The 26,634-nt window shown below is 27.7% G+C and overlaps 2 protein-coding genes across 4 annotated transcripts in view; one reads left to right on the top strand and one right to left on the bottom strand.

Annotated features, from left to right (window-relative positions):
• LOC107456360 (3'-5' RNA helicase YTHDC2) overlaps positions 1 to 11,636 on the top strand; it is a 53,037-nt gene extending 41,401 nt beyond the window's left edge. For both annotated transcript variants that reach the window (XM_016074222.5, XM_016074221.5), the window contains exons 22-26: positions 456 to 720; positions 4,176 to 4,465; positions 5,775 to 5,926; positions 7,217 to 7,301; positions 10,936 to 11,636. In XM_016074222.5, the coding sequence (XP_015929708.2) occupies positions 456 to 720; positions 4,176 to 4,465; positions 5,775 to 5,926; positions 7,217 to 7,301; positions 10,936 to 11,175 (1,032 nt within the window). In that variant the 3' untranslated portion in view covers positions 11,176 to 11,636. The remainder of the gene's footprint in view (positions 1 to 455; positions 721 to 4,175; positions 4,466 to 5,774; positions 5,927 to 7,216; positions 7,302 to 10,935) is intronic.
• Positions 11,637 to 17,057: 5,421 nt separating this feature from the next.
• The window catches only part of mei-41 (ATR serine/threonine kinase meiotic 41), a 106,036-nt gene continuing 96,459 nt past the window's right edge, over positions 17,058 to 26,634 (bottom strand). For both annotated transcript variants that reach the window (XM_087167849.1, XM_087167850.1), the window contains 4 exons: positions 22,504 to 22,589; positions 22,319 to 22,415; positions 20,761 to 20,874; positions 17,058 to 17,302 (listed from right to left, as the gene is read on the bottom strand). In XM_087167849.1, coding sequence (XP_087023975.1) covers positions 17,243 to 17,302; positions 20,761 to 20,874; positions 22,319 to 22,415; positions 22,504 to 22,589 — 357 coding nt within the window. In that variant the 3' untranslated portion in view covers positions 17,058 to 17,242. The remainder of the gene's footprint in view (positions 17,303 to 20,760; positions 20,875 to 22,318; positions 22,416 to 22,503; positions 22,590 to 26,634) is intronic.

Genomic DNA, 26,634 nt, shown 5'->3' with positions numbered 1-26,634 from the left:
AATCATTACTTTCAATTATTTTCTCACGGGGATTGTTACTTAAGATTTCATTTGAGTTTAAGTTAATTTTTATATTATTTTTTTTCAAATTTATAAACAAAAATATTTTGAAACAATCTAATTATTATAATTTTATAATTATGATTGCAATTATCTCATATTTATTTTGTAACAAATAAGTTTTATATTTGTTAATAAACATAAATTTTTGCATTATTGGTTTAAAAACTCAGATAAAAACGTTGATAATGGTTTAATATTATGGTTTCAGGTTATGTAAAAAAGATAACCTATTTTTAAACATTTTCTAGTTCATATTAATCTTTGCCTTTAATAATTTTGGTGTATTATATTTTTGTTATAAACAAGTTTGACTGTAATCTTGTACAATTTCTTTTTTGAATAATTTTTAAATTCAACAATTTAATATGTATTTTATTATTTTTGTTTTACAGATTGCTCGTCTGATGCTACAGCTACGTCAAAAGTGGCATGCTTTGTTTTTAAGGCGTATCCGTGCGCCATCAAAACTCTTGACTCAAGCTGATGAAGCTGTCATACGAACTCTTACTGGTGTTTTAATAGCTGAAGATGCAGCTCTTAATCTGCAGCAACCATCTGGCATTGGTCTGCGGCAAAAGCAAGCTTCTGATTACAATTCTAGTCCAAGTCATAGAAGCTCTGGTTTTCATAATTCAAATAGTTCATATTCAGTGTTGGGTAAGAAACACGCAATGTTTAGTAAAATTATCTAATATACTTATATAGAAAGCATACTATGTATTTCTTCAATAAACTAATATTAATAATATTAGTTTTTAAATGTAATTAAAACATAAATTATAAATGTTTTTATTATGCTTGGATAATAAATAATCAACTTTAGACAATATACAAGTCTTTGGTCTCAATAACTACAGGTTGCCTTAGGGGAGTGGTTTACTTTTCAAATGTTTAATATGTACTTTAATATGAATAAAAATAATATTCTTAAAAAAAGGCTCTTACATCTCACCTTGATAGCATGGAAAGCTGATGTATTTCTAATTAGTTTAAAATGTATTTCTAATTAGCTTAAAAAGATCATAAAATACTAGGGAAAAAGGAAAATTTTTGTGCTAATAACCTAGAGTAGGGTAGCTAAAAATCTGGTTAATTTTTAGGCCTTTTTTTAATTAAGTATTCTAGTGTCATACTTTTTTACTTAAACTCCTTCCCTAAAAGCTGTTAATTTTTCAATGCAATGTTGACATTTCTCTAAAAAAGTTTATTCACTGTCATGTTTGAATAATTTTTATTTTCAAATGCAATTTTTGCTTAAATAGTGACTTAAATTTATTTTTTGAACTGTAAGAAAAAAGAAAGAAGTTCTTAATTATTTTTTTCAAGATTTTTAGATAGAGTATAATAAATAGTCTTTTTCTTGAAATTCTTTACCATGTTTTGAATTATTTTAGTTCAAAATTTTGACCTTAATGCTTTTAAGATTATATTGTTGGTTTTTCCTTTTTTTTTTCTTTTCATGTTTTTTTTCTCTAATGCATTCATATATGACATCATTATTTTTTAAAATTCTTCCATGGAATAGGACAAGCTGGAATAAGCAGGAGTTTTTTTTTTTTGTTCTCATAAATTAAATATAACCCCAGTAAAGCCACCTGGCAATTCTTAATGCTTAGCTTATCCTTATTATAACTTAAAAGGATTAAAATGAACTCAGATTTATTATTATTGCCTTTAAGTTTATTATTATTTGTTACTATTGTATCGATTTATTACTGTTGTACCATTGAAGAGTCCTGAATCCCCAAGGTAATGCTTCCCAATAAGGTGACCCAAGTTCGAATCTTAGCAATGGCTGGCCAATTAAAATACTGCACTAGAGCTCATACCAATCACTGTTGATATAAATTTATCTACTGTGGTATTGTAAGAACCCTCTTGTTTCATGTTTTTTTTTCTAATGCATTCATATCTGCCAGCATTATTTTTTAAAATTCTTCCATGGAATAGGACAAGCTGGAATAAGCAGGAGTTTTTTTTTTTTTGTTCTCATAAATTAAATATAACCCCAGTAAAGCCACCTGGAAATTCTTAATGCTTAGCTTATCTTTATTATAACTTAAAGGGATTAAAATGAACTCAGATTTATTATTATTGCGTTTAAGTTTATTATTATTTATTACTATTGTATCGATTTATTACTGTTGTACCATTGAAGAGTCCCGAATCCCCAAGGTATTTGCTTCTCAATAAGGTGACCCAAGTTCGAATCTTAGCAATGGCTGGTCCAATCACTGTTGGTATAAATTTATCTACTGTGGTATTGTAAGAACCCTCTTGTCTCCAGATAAGCCATGGGAGGTTTCTGTGATTTTCGTCTTCATGTATTGCAAATGTGGCTTAATTCTATCAAAAAGTCTACAGTAAATTTTCTCAAAATGTTTAATCCAGGGGTTCCTTTGCCTTCTGGGTTAGGTTCAAAATGGCTAGACAATGGGAGTTGAACACCAATATTTCTAAATCTAAAAATGGATCTACTGCTCAATGCCAATTATAAAGTAAAATTGAATCACTAAGGTTTTTCTTTTTATAAGATTACATGTTCTATCATCAGTTACAGAATTTTAATTTTTTCTATTTTTTAAGACATATATCTGCATTTGCTGCTCTGATTTAAGAGTACTGTAGTCATTTCAAAAGTTTAATTAAAATTACTTTAATTTAGTTTAAAATTAGTTTAGATGAAGTTTTAATTATGAAATAAATTTTATTTTTAAATTCTATATTTTCAATATAATCTTGATTACTACTAAATGAGAAACTTTTATTGTTAATGTTGAGCATAATAATTTGAACTGTATAATTATTTATTAAGTTTTGTTGAAATATTTTTATTAAAAAAATGTTTAATCATCAATTAAAAATATAAATAATCATTAATTAAAAAAACATTTAATTAAAAAAACATTTAGTTGAAAAACCATTTAATTAAAATAATCATTAAGATATTTATAAATCTCTTTTATTTGTTTACTGTGTGTATTCTAATTTCATATAAATCCCAAATTTTTGGAATCTGACATCTTCGTACTGTTTCTATGTCTGATTATTGATGTACAAATTCAAATCAACAATATTTTATTTTTTTAAAATTTTATCCCATTCGATGATTAAAATAGGTCTTATCATACTCTGAAAAATGCATCATTAATTATTTCGTCCTAATTAATAGGCTCTGTTTTTACGTAAAGTGTATTGAAATCAAATTATAGATATTTACAAGAATATAAGTACACAAGGATACTTGTAGTTTTGTTCATTTTCAAGAATTTTAATGTAATTTTGAACTGAACTCCTATTATAAATTAGTTAAACGATAAAATTGAGGAAACATAGTTTGACAGAAAATTTTAAAAGTGAAAAAAGACAGTCTTGCTGCAGAACAGGAAAAACTCAGGAAAATCAGTTAACCGGACAGCAATGATCTTAAAACTAACCTTTTAAATTTCCACATTATAGTAATTTTGTTACCAAATAATTTACATTTAACAAAGGCATTTTTTTTTAATATAAAAACTATTTTTTTAAAAAATTGCTTTAGTAAGAATTTAAATCTTGGTTAGATGTTGACCTATTTGTTAACTTATGATTTTTTAGCATCATTTGAACAGAATATACAGTAAAAGTTCATTACAATGACGATTCTTAATAGCAAAGGAAATTACTTTCAAACTCCAAAAAAAAAAAAAAAAAAAAACAGAAGATTTTTTTTTCTTTCTATTGCATGAAGGAAGGATAATTTGGTCAGTGGTTTCCTTTATTAACATGATTCAAATTGGAAGAAGAAAATATGGATCTCAGATTTTTGTATTGATGCCTGATGTAAATAAAAACTTCTTTCTTCTTGCATTTTTTTCATAATTTTGACTATATATTTCCCTGAAAACAATGTTTGTTGTTGCAGTGAAAATCTAGTTATTTTTAACTTGCGATAAACATGCAATTTTTGTTCCTTTAATGCTAGTGTTTCAAAACTTATAATACCAGACCTCTTCTAATATGCCATATTTGTTATATCAAGCTTTCACTGTAGGTGTATTTATAATTATTTTCATTTGTTTTAAAGCTATTATAAAAACGAATAATCTATGATAGATTTTTAATAATTGCAGCATCACCTTGTTGCCCAGAGGATTCACCAATGATGGCCGGAAATAGTGCATCTAACTGTTACAATGTTGTTTACAAAAATCGTGGTCCTCAAAGCCCAATGCGGCAACCATATAACAGCATGCAACAAATGCCTGCTAATATGGAGTATGGACATCCTACTCAAACTAATTCAAGAGTTCGTTATTTCATCATAAAAGCAAACACATCAAGAGTTGTAGAGATATCAATGGCTAAAAACATTTGGGCTTTTACTCCAACCACTGAGAGAAAATTGCTATCAGCTGTTAAGGTATAAGTTGCTTTTAAAATTATTAAGCCTATTCTGGTGTTTCACTAAGTAATCCTTAAAATTATTAGTTTGGCATTATTAATTGTAATATTCATTAAGACTTTATAATTATATATACTTAATTTCAAACCTTGGTGGCTCAAGGGATAGAGCGCTTGCCTTCCAATGACGTGAACCAGGTTCGAATCCCACCAATGGCTGGTCAATGCCAATCCGCATCCGGCCAGCACCGACCACAGTGCTGAGGTGAAATATCCTCAGTGGTAGACGGATAATGGGTTAGAGTCCCTTTTCCCTCAGGCTAACCGTGGGAGGTTCTCGTGGTCTTCCTCTTCATGTAACGCAAATGCGGGTTAGTTATCAAAAAATCTTCCACAAAGGCATATTTCTCCTGATACTTGATCCAAGAGTTCCCTTGTCTTCTGGATAGGATTCAAAATAAGGCTATGGAGTTGAAGATTAGTAGTCGTAAACCAAAAAATTGTGTCTGCTGTTCAACGACAGTTATAATATATATACTTACTTTATTGTGGCATTATTAACATTTAACCTTTCGAGCACAGCTGTGGTTCAAACTGTGGGTTATTTTACATTGTATACCATTTTCCTGTGTACTGACAATTAAGAGAAACTCAGTTTTAGAAGTTTAATCTTATTGCTAGAATGATTTTGTACGTTCCTATTTTAACCAAAGATGCTTTTTGACACCTTTGCATTCAAATGTCAAAACTATCAGAGTATCAAATCGTCGGATAATTTGATTAATATATTTATTGATATTTTTGTGTGTATTACTTTGTAGCTACATTGTTATTAAATTTTCTTTGAAGCTAGTCAGTTCAATGATCTATAACTTTCTGGAAAACCAGCAAATATTTAAGTTCCATAGCTTCTGTGTTTTCCATTAGAACTGAAATCAGATTCGCTAATACATATCTTTACATGATATTTGATTTAAAATGGTGCTGATTTGATATTTATGTGTAACATAGTTTTAAATTTCGATGCTGTTGAGAAATTTTTACAGTGTCAAAAGATTTCTTTTATATCCAGGATGAGCTCTAGGAAAATGATATCCATGAACTAATTTAACAGCTATTGCATTAAAATTCATAAATTAGTTGATGAGAAATAATAAAAGAATAATTTGAAATTAAAACTTTGGAAAGTCAACATCATTTGCTGATGCTCAATATTTAAAGCTCTTATTTATTTGTTAAAAATCTTATTTTTCTTTCTTAATAATACATGCTGCTTTAAATACTTAAACATAAGTGCTTACTTAAAATGAAAAAATTCTTTTTGACAGGAAGGCAAAGAAGTCATTCTGATATTTTCTATCCAAGGAAGTGGACATTTCCAAGGATTTGCACACTTTACACATCATCTTTCTAATCAGAAACCACCAGAATTCAGTGCTGCCAATCTTGGTACTTGCTATCAAATTGAATGGATGAAAAAGTAAAAAATTTAAAGAATCAATTTTTTAAAAAAAACTGTTTTTTATACAAGTGACGATTTAATTGTTTGTTTAATAGATATTCTGAACAAAAACTACATTTTATCATCAGTAGACTATAAATGATAAATGCTTCACATGTTAATTAAAGAAATCAATAGTTAAAACTTTGATTCATATATAAAGCTCTAGTTTTAAGTAATTTTTAATTTTAAAATTTATTTAACTCAAAAGATAATCTTTAAACTGGTGCTAGAAAAAAAAACACTATCGAGCTGTATAATGTAATTATTGTGGTATAGATATAGCAGTCAATTTAAACATTTATACTTACTTTTTATCTTATGTTTAGATTTTTTTCTTGTTGTTTTTTTTATATTTTGTTTATATTACATGATATGAGGCACCCACTTAATTTGTGTTGATTAATTTGAGATGATCATTAATATAAAATCATATATATTATCTCGCCTTCAATTAAATAGTAAGTTATGTATTATTTGCGCTTTAATAATTTTAACATGCTGCTAAAGTAAAGTTTTCTTAGTTTTTTTTCAAATGCACACGAAAGTTTCTTCTACTCTCGAAGGAAGATGAGATGTCTAAAATTTAATAAATCATATTGTATAGTTAAATAAAAGATTGAAAGAAGATATTTGAGAAATTTGAATTTAAATAAAATAAATGTCTGTAAACCACCACATTCTGCTAAGATTTTGCATGTGGAGGTATGCAATTTCCAAAAATTAAATTCTTTTTCATTTAATTTTTATGTTTTTTCCCGTGGATCCATTTTTTCTGCTTGATGTGTATTATCAACTTAATTTTTCCAAAATTACAAAAATTTGCTATGTTGAACTGGGGGACCATCCACAAATTTTGCAAAAGTGAACTTTTAAGACTCTTCTGTAATATTATAAAGATAAAAAAACTTACATTTTCCTATCTTGAAATTTAAGAAGGGTGACTTGGTTGTCATATACTTATTTACTATTTTTATAAGATGAAATCAAACCTTGTATGATGGAGATTAGTCAAAAATGTATATTGCTCTTTTTATAGTTTATATAAAATGATTTTAAGCTAATTAACTATTTAATAAACATTGTATTTTTTTAAAGAAAAAATAGCAAATTGAGGAGTTGTTAACAAATTTATTAATTTTTTTAAGTAAATGGAGCACTAGTATTTCATTGATCTAAACTTAACTTTTCCAAAATCTTTTCAATATATAGATATTTATTGCATTTAACCTCATTTTAAAATGAAATCTTATAAAAATTCATTTGCAGGGCAAACATTCCCTTTCAAAGTACTAGGCATCTTCAAAATTCTTGGAATGAAAATAGAAAAGTTCAAATTTCAAGAGATGGACAGGTACTCTTTAAATTTTTATGTTTGTGTATTATTTTATGAGATTAAACTTTTACAAATTCTGTATTTTTGTTGAAAATGAATATTAGCTAACTAGAATGCTATTTCTTAGGCAGGGGGAAATGTGAATCCCCCAAATAGTATTTGTATTGAATGTTGATCGTGATTAGTAACATTGACACGAGTCATGTTAGTATGAGTTTATGTGGCACCGAATGCATAAAAACTAGTAACGTTTTCTTATAAAGTAAAAAAAAAAATAATTATAAAAATACATGAATAAAGCACAAATGAAAGTGTATGAATTCTATATACAGTAAAACCTCGCTACAACAATATTTTGCGGACCAAATAAGAATATTGTTGTAGAGGGATATATTGTTATATCGAGGGCCCACATAATTCTGGGACGCAATACGATTTTTTGAAATTTAATGTTATATATTCATTAACTATAAATATATTTATATATTATCGAAAAAATTAATTTGCTAAGTGTTTATTACGGTTAAGCATTAAAAACAATGGATCTAAATACAGAACATAAGATTGTAAACTTACCTTAAAAAAACATTTTTATTGAAAAAAATCCGATATTTTTGTTTGTTTATTCATTTTTCTGACTGTCAACCAACAAAGTATGCATAGAGTCCAATGCCCGAAAATGATTTTCATTTGTGAATGGAAGACTTGAGAAAAATGTCTTTAGAGATTTTACGGATTGAAGAGCTTCATGGGTTGACAATACGGACTGTGATACACATGGATCATCATCACCATCTTCTTCCTCATCATTATTTTCCATTTCATCCGTAATTTAAGAGAGAATCTCTTCATCACCAACTCCTGCGAAAATTGTGAGATCGTCATCGGCAGTTAAATAGTCCTCCACGTTAACACCATATGTTTTACCCATTTTTTCCTCAAGTTGGGATAAAGATTTTTGAAGATTCAAAACAAATTCTTGATTATCTGAAAGATCACTGTCTGTGGAATTTTCTTCACTATTAGAAACAATTTCATCTTCCAAGACACACAAACCGGCCTTTTTCGAACAATTTTGAATAGTTTTTTCTGTTACCTCCCACCAACTACCAGCAATAATATCACATACTTCCTTGACATTCACAGTTTTAAAAGGATCTTCTACTTTATTTTTGATGTTGACAAGTATCGATTCAACCAAACGCTTCCTGTAGTATCCTTTGAAACACTTGATTATGCCCATGTCGAGTGGCTGCAAAATCGAAGTGCAGTTGGCCGGGAAATAAACAATTTAGATGTTGTGTAGTTTTGGAATTGAGGTGTGAGTGGTGCAGTTATCAATTAATAAAGCAATTTTTTTCTTCCTCTTTTTCATTTCTTTATCTAACATCAACAACCATTCAGAAAAAAACTTAGAAGTCATCCAAGCTTTTTTATTGGCTTTATATTCCACGGGAAGACTTTTCACATTCTTGAAACACCTCGGCTTCAATGATTTGCCGATAATAAGAGGTTGCATTTTGTGTGTCCCTGTGCTATTGGCACACAGAAGAACAGTCAATCTCTGCTTTGATTTTTTTCCGCCGTAACATTTTTCACCCTTAAATACCAATGTTCGATCGGGAAGGAGTTGAAAAAACAGCACAGCTTCATCTGCGTTATAAACGTTCTCTGGTTTATACTTTTGAAGAATATCTGTCATCTTCTCTTGCTTCCATTCATTTGCTTCGTTAATCGGAGCAGATTTTTTCTCTCCGTGAGCTTCCTGGAAAGTTATTCCATGTCGATCCCGAAAACGCATTAGCCAACCATTACTAGCTTTAAAAGTTTCGTTCCCTAGCATTACTGCGAATTTACGTGCTTGTGTGCATAACAAGGGCCCATTTATCGGGATATTTGTTGCTCTCATCTCTTGAAACCATTTTAAGACGACAGCATCAATGTTTTCATTAGTTGCGACTTTTAGTCGTTTACGCTTTGGATTAATTAAATTTGAACTTACAGTATCTTCGATCTGTTTTCTTTTCTTTAGAAACGTTGCAACTCTAGATTGAGATAATCCGTATTTTCTAGCTGCATCAATCTGTTTCATTCCATCATCAATATCTTTAATAACGTTAAGTTTATCTTGAAATGAAAGTTACTTTCTCCCTGCCATCTTATGCTAAATTACACTAGTAAAAAATATACAATACACTGAAGACTCACCAAGCTGAAAATGTTAGCAGCACTAAATGCGAAAAGCTCTGATCGTAGAATTTGCGCTAGCTCATGAAAACACCAGGTGTAGTTTAAATCAGGGATTAAGTGACAGTGATGAACGATGACCAATGGTCAGTATACATTTTTTTTCTCCTCCTCAATTTCAATAAACGTGCTCCACCCACCTTCTACAGAAACAGTACCTTCTCAGGGTAGCAGGTGTTACTGTGATGTGAGTGGTCATTTATGACTCATGATGTTACAATGGTGATTTCCTAAGAACTGAGGGAGGCAATTCTAAAACATGAAGCTCTTAGAGTGGTCTAAGTACCTCAACAGTGGGGGAATGAAATCTGAATACAAAAGCCATTCTCTGATGTGAAAAGAAATAACAGTGGGGTGAAAGATCATAACCAGCAGTGACCCTTTTATCAGAAAAGATGAAAAAAATGGTAAAAGATGACAAAAAGGCATTTTACATTATTTGAAAACCAATAAAAAAAAATAGAAAATAATGTTGAAATTTGGAAAAAAATCGTTTTACAGAGGTTTACTGCTTCAGAGAATATCGTTATATTGAGAGGAAGATAACATTAATCCATATGCAAGTTTGGCGGGACCACGGAACATTATCGTAATAGAGGGAGTTATTGTTGTATCGGATATCGTAGTAGCGAGAGTTCACTGTACTATAGTTTTGGTTCTATAAACAAGAACCTACCCCCTTGATAGGTAAAGGTAAGAGAAATAAATTGTGATTAATGATGATATGATAGTAGAGTAAAGAAACAGATGTGGTTTAACTAACAGGGGCAAATTCTGAATCAATTTTTCTTCTAAGTTGAAAGCAATTAAAATTTTTATACCATCTCAATAAATTAATAATTCAAGATATGGATCTAGATTTCATATATTTTATGGTCCTTCAATATGGAGTAGTGCCTTTTTTTTTTAAAGACAAATCTAAATATATTTAATGTAAAAATTGATAACTGTATCTACATAGTTTAAAATGTTACTTTACTTATAAAATAAAAATATTTTTATTTTATGTGATTTTAAAGTATGTACTTGTTTTTTATTCTCCTCATTTATATAAAATGTTCCACATTTTTTATGAAAAAAGTTTTTTAAATTTTTTTTTATTTATTTCCCTCAGTTTTTGCATTATTTTGTACTAATTAAAAACTTGGTTTTGAATTGTTTGAGTTTTGACTGTAATTTAAATTCGTATGATCAGATTTTAAAGAAAAATTCTGTATAAAAATGTGTTAGGGCAAAATTAAATTTAATTTGTAGATTAATACCAAAATGGGGATAATTAATAAAAACTTAGCTGAGTTTTAAAATCTTTAGAATGTTAATTATTACGAAAATTAAGTAGACAATAATTTTTGAAATATTTATTACAATATTCTTAGATTTGCATTAAGAATATATATTTTTCTAGGAATTGGAACCAAATGTCGGGGAATCTTTATGCAAGCTTATATCTAAGTGTGCAGATGTGTTAGGGCCAGAATATACTAAAGTTCCACGAAGACAGAATGCATACTCCAGGGAAAATTTTGACTCTAATCAGCTGAATAGAAGCCAAGCACACTGGGAGCAAAATACAGCTGCTTCATCAACATGGTACGATCCTGCTCCAGGATCTAATCAAAAATATTGGTCACCACCCAATTCCTAGATTGTTTTTTATAGTTTTTCCATTTTTGTGATATTTAGAAATCCTGTGATTTTTACCATTCTAAAAATCAACTAAATGGCATAGTGCTTCATTTTCTTTTTTAAAATTTAATGGTTTTGCAAAATAATGTTTTGGAATTAAATGTACTTGTAAAAATCTAAATCTCACCACCAAGTAAATTTATACAAAGTTAATAAATTTTGTTACAGTTGTGCGAAAACTTTGTTTAGATGAACCCTCTTGTAAGGCAATCTTCTTTAACAAAATAATTAAATTGTTTTTTTAAGTTTATATTCCATCTTCATTTAAAGTCTTGTTTTAAAGTTTAGTTATAAAGTACTTGGTGGGAGAGATAAAATAAGGTAATCCAATGTAGGATGTAGTCGCACAACGAAATTGCAGTTCATTAAGTGTATTTTTCATTATATAAAACAATAAAATGTTTACTTGATTCTTTTTCATTGTTGTTTGTTACAGTTGCTTTCCTTTTTTTTTATCAAACTTTAAATAAATGTTTTTTTATGTAAGATGGAATTTTTTTGTTGCTGTTTTAGTATTAAATATCTTTAAAAAAATTCTTACAATTAAAATTAAATATTTCAGAAAATTCTTACAATTGAAATTATCTATTTCAGTTACACTAAAAAGTTCTTTTAGCTTTTTATACAAAGTTTAAAACATAATCAATTCTTGTTTTCATTTAGATATTTTTGTTTCATAAGGTAATAAATTTCTTGAAACCAAATACTGAGTAAGATTTCTGTTATATTTTGTTAAATATTGTAAAATTCATGCCTTAATGTAACTCAGATTTGACAATAATCAAGAAACTTCTTATATATATATATGTCATTCTATCTATCAATTTATTGGAGTACTATATTTTCCAATGTATAAGTCGATCTAGTGTATAAGATGTTCCCATATTTTTTACTTCAAAATGGTGAAATTTATGTACATTTGGTACATAAGTTGACCCCTTAATTCATACTTGTTAAAAAAATATTTGTACAACCTGATATAAAACTTTTTAAAGATAAAAAAAAAAAAAAAAAAAATAGCAAACATTTTAACAAATAACTCAAAGATTTCTACTGCCTTCTTTTCTGAAATATAATTCATACATAAATGAATATAATGGTAATGTTCAATGTTCTGATAAATTCTTAATATTCACATTTTTTGAAGAACTTATGATACAAATTATTTCAAATTACGTTGTCCAATTTTGGTAAAATCTTGGCGTTCAAATGTGATACATATCTCTCTCACTTTTAATGCAATTAAGGGGTTTGAAAAGTTGACTTAAACAATAGAAAATGTGGTAATTTTATTTATTTCAAATTAAAGGCTTATAGTGAAACAGTTCTTTATTAAGTAGATAAATTATGTTTCAAAGATTTGAAAAAATATGCAAAATCCAAGACATAAACTGACTGTATTATGCACTCAATCATGGATAATTCAAAATCTATAACTTTAGTCTTTTTCTTTCTATAATTCTGTTTAAAAATTTTCGAAGTCATGGATTATTTAAATTTTTTGTACTTTTTTGCTTTGCATATGAGGAAATTTTTCTCCAGATACTCTTTCTAATGAAAGCCAGGTCCCCTCCTTACTGCATTCACCATTGTTTTGTTATCGCCTGTTATTGACGAAATATCTAAAATATCAAAATGTAGGATTACGTAGTGGGGGCGTAATCCTGCATTAATTTGTATGCATTTTGATAAATTGATTTTAAAATTTAAGAAATGATGAAAATGTGGGGAAAAATGTCAGCATTTGAAACTTCATAGCTTACCTGAACTCACTTTTCTCTAAAATTTAACTTTTTTAAACTTTAGAGGTGAAACAGAGTTTGCCATGAAAAGGAAACTGTGTAGCATTCTCTAAAAAATTAGCAGAGGCTGGAAATGTAAAAAGGTTTTTAATGAAAAAATCTGAAATTTCCAAAGAATTTGGGATTCACTCCAAAACTTTATCAACATACTTGAAGAACAAAGATAAAATATCTTGTTCTTTGGATAACAAAAACATTTGTATTTTCTTTTTCAAGGAAATGAATAAGAAGGTAAAGAAGTTTGGTTTAGTGAAAAAAAAATTTTATTCTTAAAGTTTTTAGGTTAAATAGTTGACTTTTTATTTTACTTCTGTTTCTGAGGATATATACTGTTCAAATTTTTCTATTACTATTTCAATTTTGAATTATCTAAGTTTGATTGTATATCATTATTTTTACTAATGTTTTGGGAAGTATATTAAACAGTAATATGTATAAATTAAATTTATTGATAAATAACAGCTATTTAACATTGTTTAGGAATGTAGCTCAATATTGCTTCGTAATTACAATAACTGTTTATATGTTATATTAAAATATTTATGTGTCTTTTTTTTCCGCCAGATATTTAAGCAGAAATTTTTTTTTTCTTGATTATTTTATGCATTAATTTCAAATGCTATATGTAATTTTTTTAAGCAGCATATTTATTTGGCAGCTTTTATTTATTTTTTGCAACTGTGTGAGCAATTCTATATCATTATTTAAATACCGTTTTATTCACATTTTGTCCATGAATGTTTCTAATATTTATGTAACTTCTGTTTTTTGATCATATTTAAATATTCTAGTAGACTAAATGTTTAGGTTATTATTGAAAGTCTAATGAATGCAGATAATTTTTAAGAGTGAAAATCGAAATCCAAGTTGGCAATGTACACTAGAATAAACTATTTGGAAGTAAGATAAGAAGTATTTGATCTCTGTATAGTTTTAAATTTCACATAAATTTTCAATTCTAATGTTTATGCATACCATATACTTATACTTATGTAGAAGTAAATTTAAAAATTCAGATTTCACAAATGTAAAATTTATTTGTAAAATATCATATCATATTCAGTTTTGTTATGTCAGCAATTCATTTAAAAACTATTTTGTTAGACATTTTATAAGGTGCACAAAATTTTTGAATTGTCTAAAACATATTTAGGTATCTGCTTTGTTTTATTTTATTTCTTATAGAAAACTTGAATCTCAAAATGCATCTTTTGGCATATTTAGTTATGATTTCGATTATTCATTATTATATATTTAACTTTTTGATCTCAGCGTATTGCAATTGTGAAAACAAATTTGATAAATTGCAATCATAAAATTTTCCATTAAAGAAAAAAGTTTTAAATACAGTTTACTCATGTTTTAATGATCCTCTGTTGAAATGAAAAAACATAGCATAAGATGTAGATTTCACATTTGTTCAGATCATGAAAGAACTATGTCTTCTTAATATAACTTCAAATAGACTGACAGCATTAAATCAAAAGAAAAATATGCGAATAATGTTTTATACAAGGTATGGTATGAGTTAAAACATTATGGTTTGTAATGTTTGATAAATTAATAAATATGTTTTTTTAGAATTTATTTTTCCTTGATAATCTAAAAGAAATCTTATAAAAACATTAATGTGCCAAGAATAAATGCTTTGTTTTGTTAAACAATTTGACCAGCTGTATTACTACAGCTGGTCAAAGAAGTTAGAAATTTTTAAAGAATTAGAATCACTGCATATTTTATACTGCGATAAAATAAATAAGATATCACCCTACATAACCTGTATTTTAATGATAGGATTTTTACAAACTAAGTGCAATCTTAAAGGTTCAAAGGGGCAATTTCAAATATGTTAATCAGGGGTTTGCTTTATTTTAGGTTACAAAATCAAACACAAAAGTGAACTTTCTCTTAATAAACAATTTTTAGGTGGATTTGTGATATCAAAATATAGTAAATAGACACATTCTGAAAATTATGGTCCCAAAAGTCAGAAACTGGATCTTTTTATTATTAATTTTTTGTGTATTTGGCTATTCCTTAAAACTTCTTATTGACACATTTTGGCACACATATAATTACATATTTTATCCACATGTAAAAGTAATTTTTAATGTTTTATTTAATGTGTAGTTGAAACACTTATGAATTATAAGGTTTAAAAATTATAACATCATTTTAAACTACATGACAAAATCCTTAATTTAAATTAAATTGGTCAAGTAATTTGTGAGCCATAAAATTTTTCCTACTTTTACATTTTTATTTCTCTAAACTAATTTCGTACAAAATTTGAATTTTGTCTTTAAAAATGACAATGTTTAAAATTTAAATTTTTTTTACAATTATTAAATTAAATATAAAATTATTAAAAACAATTTTTTATTTAGATAAATGAATTTTATAAGTGTGCAAAATTTTGTTCGAAAATTCTTTTGTTCTTTATTAAAATTTCCTGAGATATGATGAAAAAATCATAAGTTAAGAGGCCTAAATTTTCAGCCTTAACTGTTGGGACCATATTTTCTAAATTGCCCTCCACTATATTTTGATGATCGCAAATCAAAAAGTCATCTGAAAAAAAAAACTTTATTCAGCAAAAGTAGATTTTTGTTTAATTTTGTAAATTAAAAGTTGGAGCCATTAAGCATTTGTGAAAATCCAATCATTAAAACAAATGTTATTTAATATTTTTGTTCTATTTCTCTTCATTCATGTTGTTATAGTTATGAAAATAGAATAAAATGTTATTGCTTGATAATTAAATTCCATTACTGTGTAAAGAGTATAAAAAATTAAGAGTTGTCATATGCAGCTGCATTGAGCATTCCAGTAATTTTTATGTTATCAAAAGATGCCAAATGTACAGTGACAATGAAACTAGAAAGCACACTCTTGTTATGCGTTTTATTTTGTGTTCAGTATCATTTTTCCTTGCTTTTGTTAATCTAGAGTAAAAATCAATATCAAACCAAATTTAAAGAAAAATTTATTAATTTATTTCATTTAATTACTGCAACAAGTTAATTGTTGAAATTTGTAAGGTGTTAAATTAAGAAGGGTTAGAAATTAGTTTTTTTTTTATGGATTTCATTTAATCAAGTTCTTTTTTAGTCCATTATTTAAGCATTTTAATTTTTTAATGGTAAAATGCTCAACAGGATATGCCAATTGACAATTATTTTCAAAGTTTCCTTTTCTATACACTTTATTATTCACCTAACACGTAGTTAGAGTACTTTTAAGGATGAGTTTTTTTTCCTTTTGAAACTTTATGAATAATTTAATAAATATAAATTTATTTTCTTTAAGCTTGTTTATCAAAAATAATTAATTTACGAAAAATATTCAAACGTATATGATAAAATATTTAGTGATAAAGTTGCACAATTGTGAAAATGTGATCGTTTTGTAATTTATATTTAAATAAAATCAATAAAATTTAAAATTATTCTGCATTTTATTTAATCAATAAATAAATAGTTTATAAAAAAAATTAGATGATCAATTTTTAGCTCATGAAGATCTCTTTGCCCCTAGATACCTTTACTATGTGGGACTATCAGCAGATACACGCCTGTGTTGTCTTGTGTAAGGCACTCTCTTTTTTTATCGCAATTAATTTTACTATGTAATACAAAATACTTGAAAAAAACTAACTCTTCCTAGTTTGCACAATTTGAGTTATAGTTAATAAATATTTAAAAAAAGTCATTATTAATTGTAAATAATTTGGAATACATACTAACAGTATATCTCTAAATAACATTCTGTAATTAGCGATATTAACATAAAAAAATTCTCAGACGTCTGATGTATTGATCCATATGTGATTACTTTCGTGAGGATAAACAGTTGATGAATGAAATTATCAAATATAACTTTTCTGGAAAATACTTTTAAAAGAAATTAATAACATACTTAATTGTTTTACAACATTTTTTTATACTGTTATGGCAATGCACGCCTTATAGGCTGAGAATCACTGATGTCAATAAAATACTTTCAAGTTTTTTTTTAACAGTATATTAAATCTAAATAATTTACATGAAAGCTTTATGAAAACTTTTATTTAGAAATATTAACAAAAATATTTTACATGGTATATTACAGACTCGTAATTCTTATTGTTTAAAAAATAATCTCAACAATAGCTTTATAAAATTCAATTCAACACTGCATTTATATTTAAATTCTATGCAAGACTGTATAATTATCACAAACTGCTCACATATAAGCTGCCCATCCAATATACATTTGGCTCAAGTTTTTAATATCCACAGCTTCCTAAAACAAGACCAACAAAATCTTTATTTTCAAATTCCAATCTTATAAAAATTTCAAAATATTCAGGATATGAGTATTACTTGAGTTCAAAAAAATAAAAAAAAGATTAAAACTACATTTTAGCTTAAAATGATGAACCACAAACTTTTGAAATACAGGTAGCAAAAGGTCTATAGAATATTTTTAATTAGAGTAAAAATTATAGAGGTGCCAAGCATTACAATTTATCTTTAATTATAACAATAATCCTTAGTCAAGATTACAGTTGAGTAATAAAAATGACAGTGTTTAAAAATTTCCATAATCTGTCTAAACTAAGATTCTCTTTTTCACCAATAGATACGAAATTTTGTTGTTTGCAACTTATCTACAATAATTTTTCTACTCCTTAAACAATAAATAAAAAAAATCTCATCTTTCTTCTTTCCAACAAGCTATTCTGAAACTTCATTTGCTTTTTGATAAGAGAAGATTAACTTAAACTTAAATCTAAATCCTGTGAGCAAAAATTTTTTAATGTTTCAAATGAGAATGATAATAAAGCAGTAAGGGCTAGTTTTTATTTTACCAAAAACTAAAACATTGACAAAATAATAAATTCAATTTTATCATTTTATGATGAAGTATAAAATTTCATTTTTATTTTAGTACTTTCATCTAAATGCTACATCTTTTTATTAAATATTATTTCATGCATAATTATTACTTATTTTTATGCATAACTATAACCTATATGGAATTAAATAGTATATACACTTTAAAATTTTGTTAGTTTGAATTTCAAAAACGCTAACTGTATGTATTTTGGTTTTATGGTACTCCTAGACTATTGATAGCTATCGTGGAAAGTTGGCACCTCTAAAACTGGAATAACAATATAAACAATGGTAATTTATAAATGATTTTAATCTAACCACAGACTTACATGTATAGGGAAATATGAAGTGTGTTTTAAATTAAGCTGAAATGATACACATTAAGAGCTAAAGAATCCTGTAACACAGAGTCAGTGGAGTGAGCTGAGGATTGTTATAACCATCACATTCCAATGTTAAAAAAGTTTAACTGGTTAAAATGATTTAGAGTGCAGAGAAAAATATATTATAAACAGTTAATGTATTATAAACAGTTAATTTCTTATTGTAAACATTTTAGAGTAAAAAAAGTCATGTAAACAAACTTATTTGTAATGCATATTATTTCATTGTAATTTCTTCATTCAAATAACTACAAAATTATCCATTTGGGAAATTAAGAATCAATTGATCTAATTGTTGCAATTTATGAACATCTTGATCCAGATAGATTTAGGTACAGTGCTTGAAAAAATAAGCGGTATAATAATCAGAATCTTCACATGCTAGGAGAAAATCTTAATGGTTCAAAGGGGTGACCAAAAATATGCTATTTAATTAGTACAGACGATATTTTAAGTTACGAAAACAGACACAAAAGCGTATATTTTCTGAATTAACATGCAATTTTTTCGACAGACTCTGATCCCCAAAATATAGGGAGCAGTCGCAATCTAAAAAATATGGTCCCCATAGTTTGATCAGGAGAGAGATCCAAAGTCAGGACCACTTAGTGCTTATTTTACTTTTTGTATATTTTGGCATACAATTATAAAATTCGTTTATACAAAGATGATTACAGGCTAAAAGTAACTTTTAGTAAATATTTATTATTTAATAATAGTTGAAAAAGTTTGAATTGTACGGTATAAAATTTTTTGCATCATTTAAAAGAAATTCATTTTAAATGGCAAAATACAAAATTAGTCAAATAGTTCCTGAGAAATCGGATTTTAAATCTACGACTTTTTTAAAATTAGATTTCTCAGGATTTATTACAAACTGCATTGTTTAAATTGTTGTCAAAATTTTTTAGTCTATTATTAAATGAAATTATAAAATATTTTCGAAAAGTTATTATTTTTTTAACAGAATTATCTTTGGATAAATGAATTTTATACAGTCAAACCCCGCTATAGTGAACTCCCGGATATAGTGAACGAAATGTTTGGTCCCGTGCCTTGCTATGCACGTATAATGTTATTTTTAGTGGATATAGTGAACCAAAGAAGTGAGGACGTTGGATATAATGAACTTTTTTCTGTCTTCGACTGATTTTTTCCCCATTTTTTTTTGTAATAATTTTGAAATTTCTACTTCAAAATAAATACATATACCGATTTTTAAAACCATCTATGAGACTAATTTTATGTGCTCGAATGGCAGGTTAGACAGGTTTAAAAAGCGGAGTAACAGATATTCAATCAAAATTATCTGAGAGTCGGGAAGTGTTTCCATATCTGATGTTGAGGATTGCTCATCAGCTAAAGATTACTAATTTTTATTTGTACGCAAGACGAAGAGTAACGAAAAATAACATATTTTTTGCTACTACATAATATTTTTCAGTCATTTATTTAAATAATGTGCAATAAAAGGGAGGAGTTTAGGAACCATTAGTTAAATTGCCTTCGTAACGGATATAGTGAACCGAAATTTCGGTCCCTTGAAGGTTCACTATACCGAGGTTTGACTGTATTTGTGTCAAATGTTTGCCATTTGCTTAAAAATTTCTCGAGATATAATGACTTATGCAAAAAGTAAAATTAACATTACGGGGTCCAAATTTTGAATTGCTCTCCAGACCAAACTATGGGGAACATACTTCCCAGATTGCAGTAATACCCTATATTTTGGGGTTCAGAAATCCAAATTCATCATAAAAATTTATGTTTATTTAGAGAAAGTAAATAACTTAAAATATTGTCTGCACTAATTATTTAGCATATTTGAGGTTATCCTCTTGAACTATAATGACTGAAGATCCGGTCATAAGATCAAAAGTCCATGGTGGTCCATTTATTTTTTGCACACTGTACATAATGTTGATCTAGATCCAATGAGAATGTTTCCTAAATTTCTGAAAATCATTATTATTTAAGATTTTATTCTGTACTTCTCGCAGTTTTTTCTTATAGAATTATTTTAAATATTGAAAAAAGAATTATTACTAAATAAAGAATTATAGTATCATAGAGAAACTATATAACGGGTTGTTCAAAAAGTTGGCAACTGAAGATGCAACTTTTCAGAATAAATTCTATCTAGTTCAGTATAACTGTGAATCATTAAATCATTCTTAGAATAAATTTAAAACTAAAAATGAAAAAAATAATTCTAAATCCTTTTCATAAGACAGTTGCTATAGCTTAGTAAAAATATTTTAAATTGTTTACATTCATGAAAACATTGCTATAACTTTTGAACTATTTTTGGCTGCATGCGACAGAATATAGAAGCACATAATTTAAATTCTCTTATTATATGAAACTAAAATGTGGTGTAGGAAGAATAACCATCAAATATAGCATATAATGAGGTTTCAACTTAAGATTCTAAAGTATTTTGACTATGGATTATTTATGATAAAGCAGAAATACATACTTGAATTAAATGGTTAACTTGACCTTCAATGGACAGTGGCAAACCTTGTTGCTTGTTTTTTGATTTTATGATGCCATTTAATCTTAGTTCAATATCTTTAACATGAGTTAAACCCTGCATGGAAAAATTAATACATTAAATACAAAGTAAATCAGAAACTTTTGGTTCTACACTGTCGTTCGAAATTATAGAAATTGCATATTTTGTTGAATTTCCTAAAAACAACTGAGCGAAATGTAAAACCACTGCTTCGAAACAGAGATGTAAATTTTGTGTGTTGAATATGTAAGTGCATGTGTTGAGGAAAAGAGTTAATAAGCGAATACAGTAAAATCTGCATTTCGTTTGCTTGAAATCTTGCCAAATTTCTTAATTTTTTTTTTTGCAGCAATCATTCTTATAATTTAATTTAAAAAAATGAGAAACCACCAACGTTTAGATAATGGATTGAGGTGGTAGGGAACTGTAGGGAGACTTGGATCAGGCCAGTCTCAAATCCAGATTTATAGAGAATTTAATTTAATGCCTTGCATCATGTGCCATTTATCGAAACAGTTTCAAGACTCCAAATCCGTTGAAAGAAAGCCTGGCCAACAAAAAGCGGCCTTTGTCCTGCAGTCACAGGAAACCTAGTTTCAAGGGTAACTGATAAGAGAGATTGCTGTTTGCAAAAGACATGGGTCCAACTGACATCTGCCAACAAAAGATACTGCTTAAGATAGTGCAGAGATCATGGAGATTGAAGCATAGATCAATGATCGAATGTTCTCTTCACTGATAAAACCCCGATTCTAGATATAATTTCATATGGAGAGAACTAGTAACCTGCCCTCTAATACTCGAGAAGTTGACCATTATGGCAGCCGAGTTTTGCTGGTCTAGGTAGGCTTAATGCAGGATTTCTGCACACCTCTTCATTGGTATTTATTATGACTGGTGGGAGGTTTAAGGATGAGGTCCTCGTCCTCTAGACCTCAACCTTATACAGCACGTCTGGAACGCTTCGGGGAGGATAATTGCAACTCGTAAATCGACTCGTGTTGAGAATCATCCAGTGTCTGAAAACAGGGTTATTGAACAAGTGAAGCAAACTGCCACAACTTCTAAACTGTCTTATTTCCAGCATGAAATCGTGGTGTGAGTCCTGTATGTATCCTTATTAAATCATTTTTTAAAATTCAATTCTGCAATCATTCTTTGAAACCATCCGACTCTGATGAATGTTACGCACAATCATGTGTGTGCATTATAACTGTTGAATGATTTTTTTGTATTATATCAACTTATATTCAAGCCAAATTTTAGTAAAATTCAGTAGTTCTGGAGATAATCGATCAAATATAAAAATTCTCTTAACTTTGAACACCAGTGTAATAATGGTAGTCAAAATAAACTAATTATGTTTGTTATTACAGTATAATTAAGTTTTAATGTATTGCAAAGATATCCCAAAATTAATTTTTTTGACATTGTAACTTGTTCCAAAGATTGAAAAAGATGCAAAGATTGATAATTATATATTATGAACTAATTATATTTTTACTAATGGACAGCTTACTTGTTCATTTGTGATCTCTCCAGATTCAAGTTGTGTTTTATGATGCTTAGATCTGCTCCATTCAACTAAAGGATCATGCACAAAAGGACGCAAAACACTATAGAAATTAATATAAAAAGTCAACCATACTAAATATTTAAGCATAAAAATAAAATCAAGACACCTCCAGAAAATTACATGTTTACCTCATTAAAGCATCTGTTTTGCTACGCATAACACGCATAGTAACCTCGCAAGCTTTTCTAAATGATCCTTCATAACCTGTTGGACCCTGTAAAGAAAGTTTTTTTAACGTCTCTATAAGTATTGTATATGCTGAAAGGTTTTGTTCTAGCAGGTTATAAAAAATAAAATGATTTAAGAAATGATGATGAAATGTGGTTTACAAGAAAGGATGAATATTTTTTTAGAACAGGTGTTGAGAGTTGGAGAGAGAGGTTGAAAAGATGTTGCTCTGTGAATTTTTGGTTATTATTAATCACTATTATATTTTTATCGAAATTAAAATACAATCTATATTTATACTTTATTCAAAATATAAAATATTGAAAAGTATTCCCACAACAGGCTGTCATGAGTCAGGGGTGTCATGAAGGTTAAGGTTCCACAATTTCGAGAGCAATGGCATGATTATGGCAATGTGGTCAGCCTTACGCACACACTGTCTTTACTTCCCAGACAAGCTAATACCCATCAATCTGAAGCTGAGTGGCTTCAAGCAACGACTGGGATTGGAACCCCAAATCTTCACAATGTCAGTTCAGTACCTTAACAACTGTGACAGCACAGCTCATCATATTAAATATATTTTTGCAAAACTTATTACAGGGTGCATAGCCATATTATTCAACAAAAAATAAGCACTTTTCAAGCACTCACAAATATTTTTAAGCACTTTAAAAAATTATATTTATACTTGGGCAGGGTTGGAGAGTTTTTGACAATTGACAGTTTCATCTTGTTTTAACCGTCATGTCAACAAAAAAAAAAAAAAAACCTTTTGGCATTGTTTTTGACAATTGTCAAAAATCATGAAATTTGGAATCGTGTGAAACGAATGGCGTTTTCATACGCTACGGACTGAGAATGCGCCGAAATAGATTGGGGTTGAATTAATTGTGAAAACATTAAATAAAAAAATGTAAACTGTGTCTTTTTGCAAAATTCGAACCGAAAATCAACATAATGAAGGAAAAATCTCATTTTGAAAAAGGGAAAATTAAGCACTTTTTAAAAACACCCAATGAAAAAAGCACCTTTAAAGGCTTTCAGAAATCGAAAATATGCACCTTTAATCACTTTTTAAAAAAGATACGCACCCTGTATTATGGTTTGTCATAAATTGCTTATTTTCAAGGTTTGTATTTGTTTGGTTTGTACTTGATGAAAAATATTTTGACCCGTTTCTTAACTTTTTATCCTGATATTCTTGATTTTTATGTATTTATAGAACATTTCAGTTTCTACGAATACGAAACGTGGACCATTGATTTGAGGAATAAAATATTTGAATTTCCATTTCAACATCTTATTTTAGTTATTAAAATTACAAAACTTATCTACTAATTATATGTGTGGTACAGGCAAATAGCCTTACTCACAAGAGTCATTGTTTCAAACTTTTTGGGAATCCAGTAATTTAATTAACGGGTAATTCAATTAACAATTTTACATTATCAATTTTCATGTTAATAAATTTAGGGGTCATATGCTTATTATTTTCAGAAAATGCAGTAACTAATCTTGTAGTGTGGGGTTTAGTATTTTCACAGTAATTGATATCATTCATCTCATTTTAAAAATGATCAACAATAAAGTAATCATATCATAGGATTTTTAAATGCTTAGTTGTGGGATTGTCCACCTAGTTACGTTTGTACAATCTTAAGCAGTATATTAACTGCGTTTTCTTTTCATCTTGTTCTTTGAAAGTTTTGAACTAGACTACAAATTTAAATAAATGTTGATATGAGGGAACATTAATTACAAATTGATACCAGTTATTATTTTTTTTAATGCAACAGTCTTATAAAAAGTTTTTATTTCTACTGATATAAGAGTTCAATGCTTCCTTAATTAATACAATTATACTGAAAACAGTTAAAACTTACAGCTCTAAATAAAGTAATTCTGAAATTAAATATAATTCATTTTATTATTCTTTTGCAATAAAATTTGCCTCTACTTAAGTAGGGAAAGTTATACTTTTTTTTTAATTTGTTGCTTGTCTTTTTTAAAGTAATCTGGCATATGTTTACTGTTCCAAATTATTCCCTGATATGTCCTGACGTTTGAAAAAAATTTCCTGATTTTTTTGTTAACCCCTTATGAAGTCTGCATTTTACAAAGTCCTTTGAAGTTTCAATAATTTTCTTTTTAAAATATCAACTGTTCAATATTAATATGCAGTTTACTTGATCAAAAATGAAACAAGATGGTCACTCAAATCAGGTTTAAAATTTCCCTGATTTTTCCAGGTGAAAATCTTAAAATTTCCAGGTCAGCGAGTTTTTTTAATCTCATAAAGTGTAGGATGGGTACAAGGGTGTTCGCCTCGTAAATACAGTTGAATTTACTAGAACTTGGTTTGCATTGGCCACATTATCGCCTAGGCTGGCGAAATGGAAAAATACCAATTATTTTAATTAAAATGCTCTTTGTAAATATGTCATCTTGAAAAAATAATTAGACTAAATATATTTTAACAATCTAGCAAAATTTTGTTTTTTAATGTTTTGTTATATCATAAATTTTTAATAGATTAGGATAGATGTTGAGAAAACAATATGTTTAGCTGGCAGAATATGTTTAGCTGGCAGAATATATTGTTTTTATTGAATAAAATTTTTTTTAATGTGTTATTTTAAGTAGCTTTTTACAAAGTGTACCAAATGGCAAATACAGAATGACCCAAAAAACCTTGTTTAATATATTTTCACAAAGCAAAAAAAAAAAAAAAAATTCTAGGCGATTATACATTAATAATTTTTTATATTTTACGTTTAAATATAGAGCCAATTTATATTCTATTTGATCCAAATGGTGCTTTTTATAAAATTCATTGATCACATTTTTCTTTAAAACAATATCTGAAGTCAAGTGTTTAAATCATGTTGTTTGTTTTGAATTACTATTATTATTTTAAGAGATATTGAATATTTAAAAATGAATTATGCAAAATCGTCAAATTTCTTGTTGCTTACTCTATAGAAAAAACTAGATAAAATTCTTGATATTTAAATTTTTTTTTTTCATATTTGAAATTAAAATATTTAGTTAATTGTTTTTACAATTAGAAACTTGAACAGTGTAGATCAAAAACACGAAGTTTCATTTTTCTTCTTCTTAATAGAAACACGTGAATAAAATTTTTTTATATTCCATGTTTATACATCATTTTACATGTTTCCTATACATTCGTTATTATTTGCCATCTTTTTTGGGCAAAAGGAAAAATAATTTCGGAAATATCATCTCTGGAATGAAAGCAACATTTATGAACTTTTGACATTGTGATTACAACACAATTCGAATTTTGAATCAAAAATCCAAAAATTTACCAACAAAACAGCAAATCTAAATGCTAACATATAGTTAGTTCTTAAAAGAACATTTTTTTAAAATTAAAAGATATAATAAATGGTTAAAATTAAATCGAGAAAATTAGCATTAATGCAACAATTTGTTGACAACATTGCAGTTAGCGATTGTATTAAAATGTATGTGTGATTTGTTGGCTTAGCTAAGAAAAAATAATTCACTGATTTAATTGGATGGGAGTGCAAAAGTTTTCAGAAAAGAGTGCAGTATAAAATTTATTATTAAATTATAACAAATTAATTTTAGAAGAATTTTCTTAACTTAAAAATACTAAAACATTTTGAATCATTTTGTCAAAAGAAAAAATACCCCTTAAGTATTAGAACAAACTTAAGCAATAAATGGATTCAGTCTACCGACTAGAAAAAAAACACATTACTTTTATAAACAGAAGCAAATATCCTAACCCCTTTTTCCACCTCTACCACAATTCTTACCTTTCCTAAACTGCATAGTCCCATAGTCTTTACAGAGGTCAAAGGTTTCTCCATTTATTTAGCAACCATGGGAGAGTTTCATGTGGTATTCTAGTTCAGGGTTATAATGGTGCAAATTTTGATGCAAGCAAAGTATTGCTAAGTTGATGATATTTAAACAGTTTGGTGATAAATTTTAGTCTAAAAAATGGGTATAAAGGATAGTAAAATAATTTAAATTAAGAAAGTCGAAAAAAAAGTTCAGCTTTTCTTTAAAATTCCCTGATTTTTCAAGTTTTT

Source organism: Parasteatoda tepidariorum, chromosome 7, assembly GCF_982258835.1.
Source record: "Parasteatoda tepidariorum strain Cologne lab strain chromosome 7, Ptep-v5.0, whole genome shotgun sequence".
NCBI classification, from domain to species: Eukaryota; Metazoa; Arthropoda; class Arachnida; order Araneae; family Theridiidae; genus Parasteatoda; species Parasteatoda tepidariorum.
This window is presented reverse-complemented; position numbering and strand designations above follow the sequence as displayed.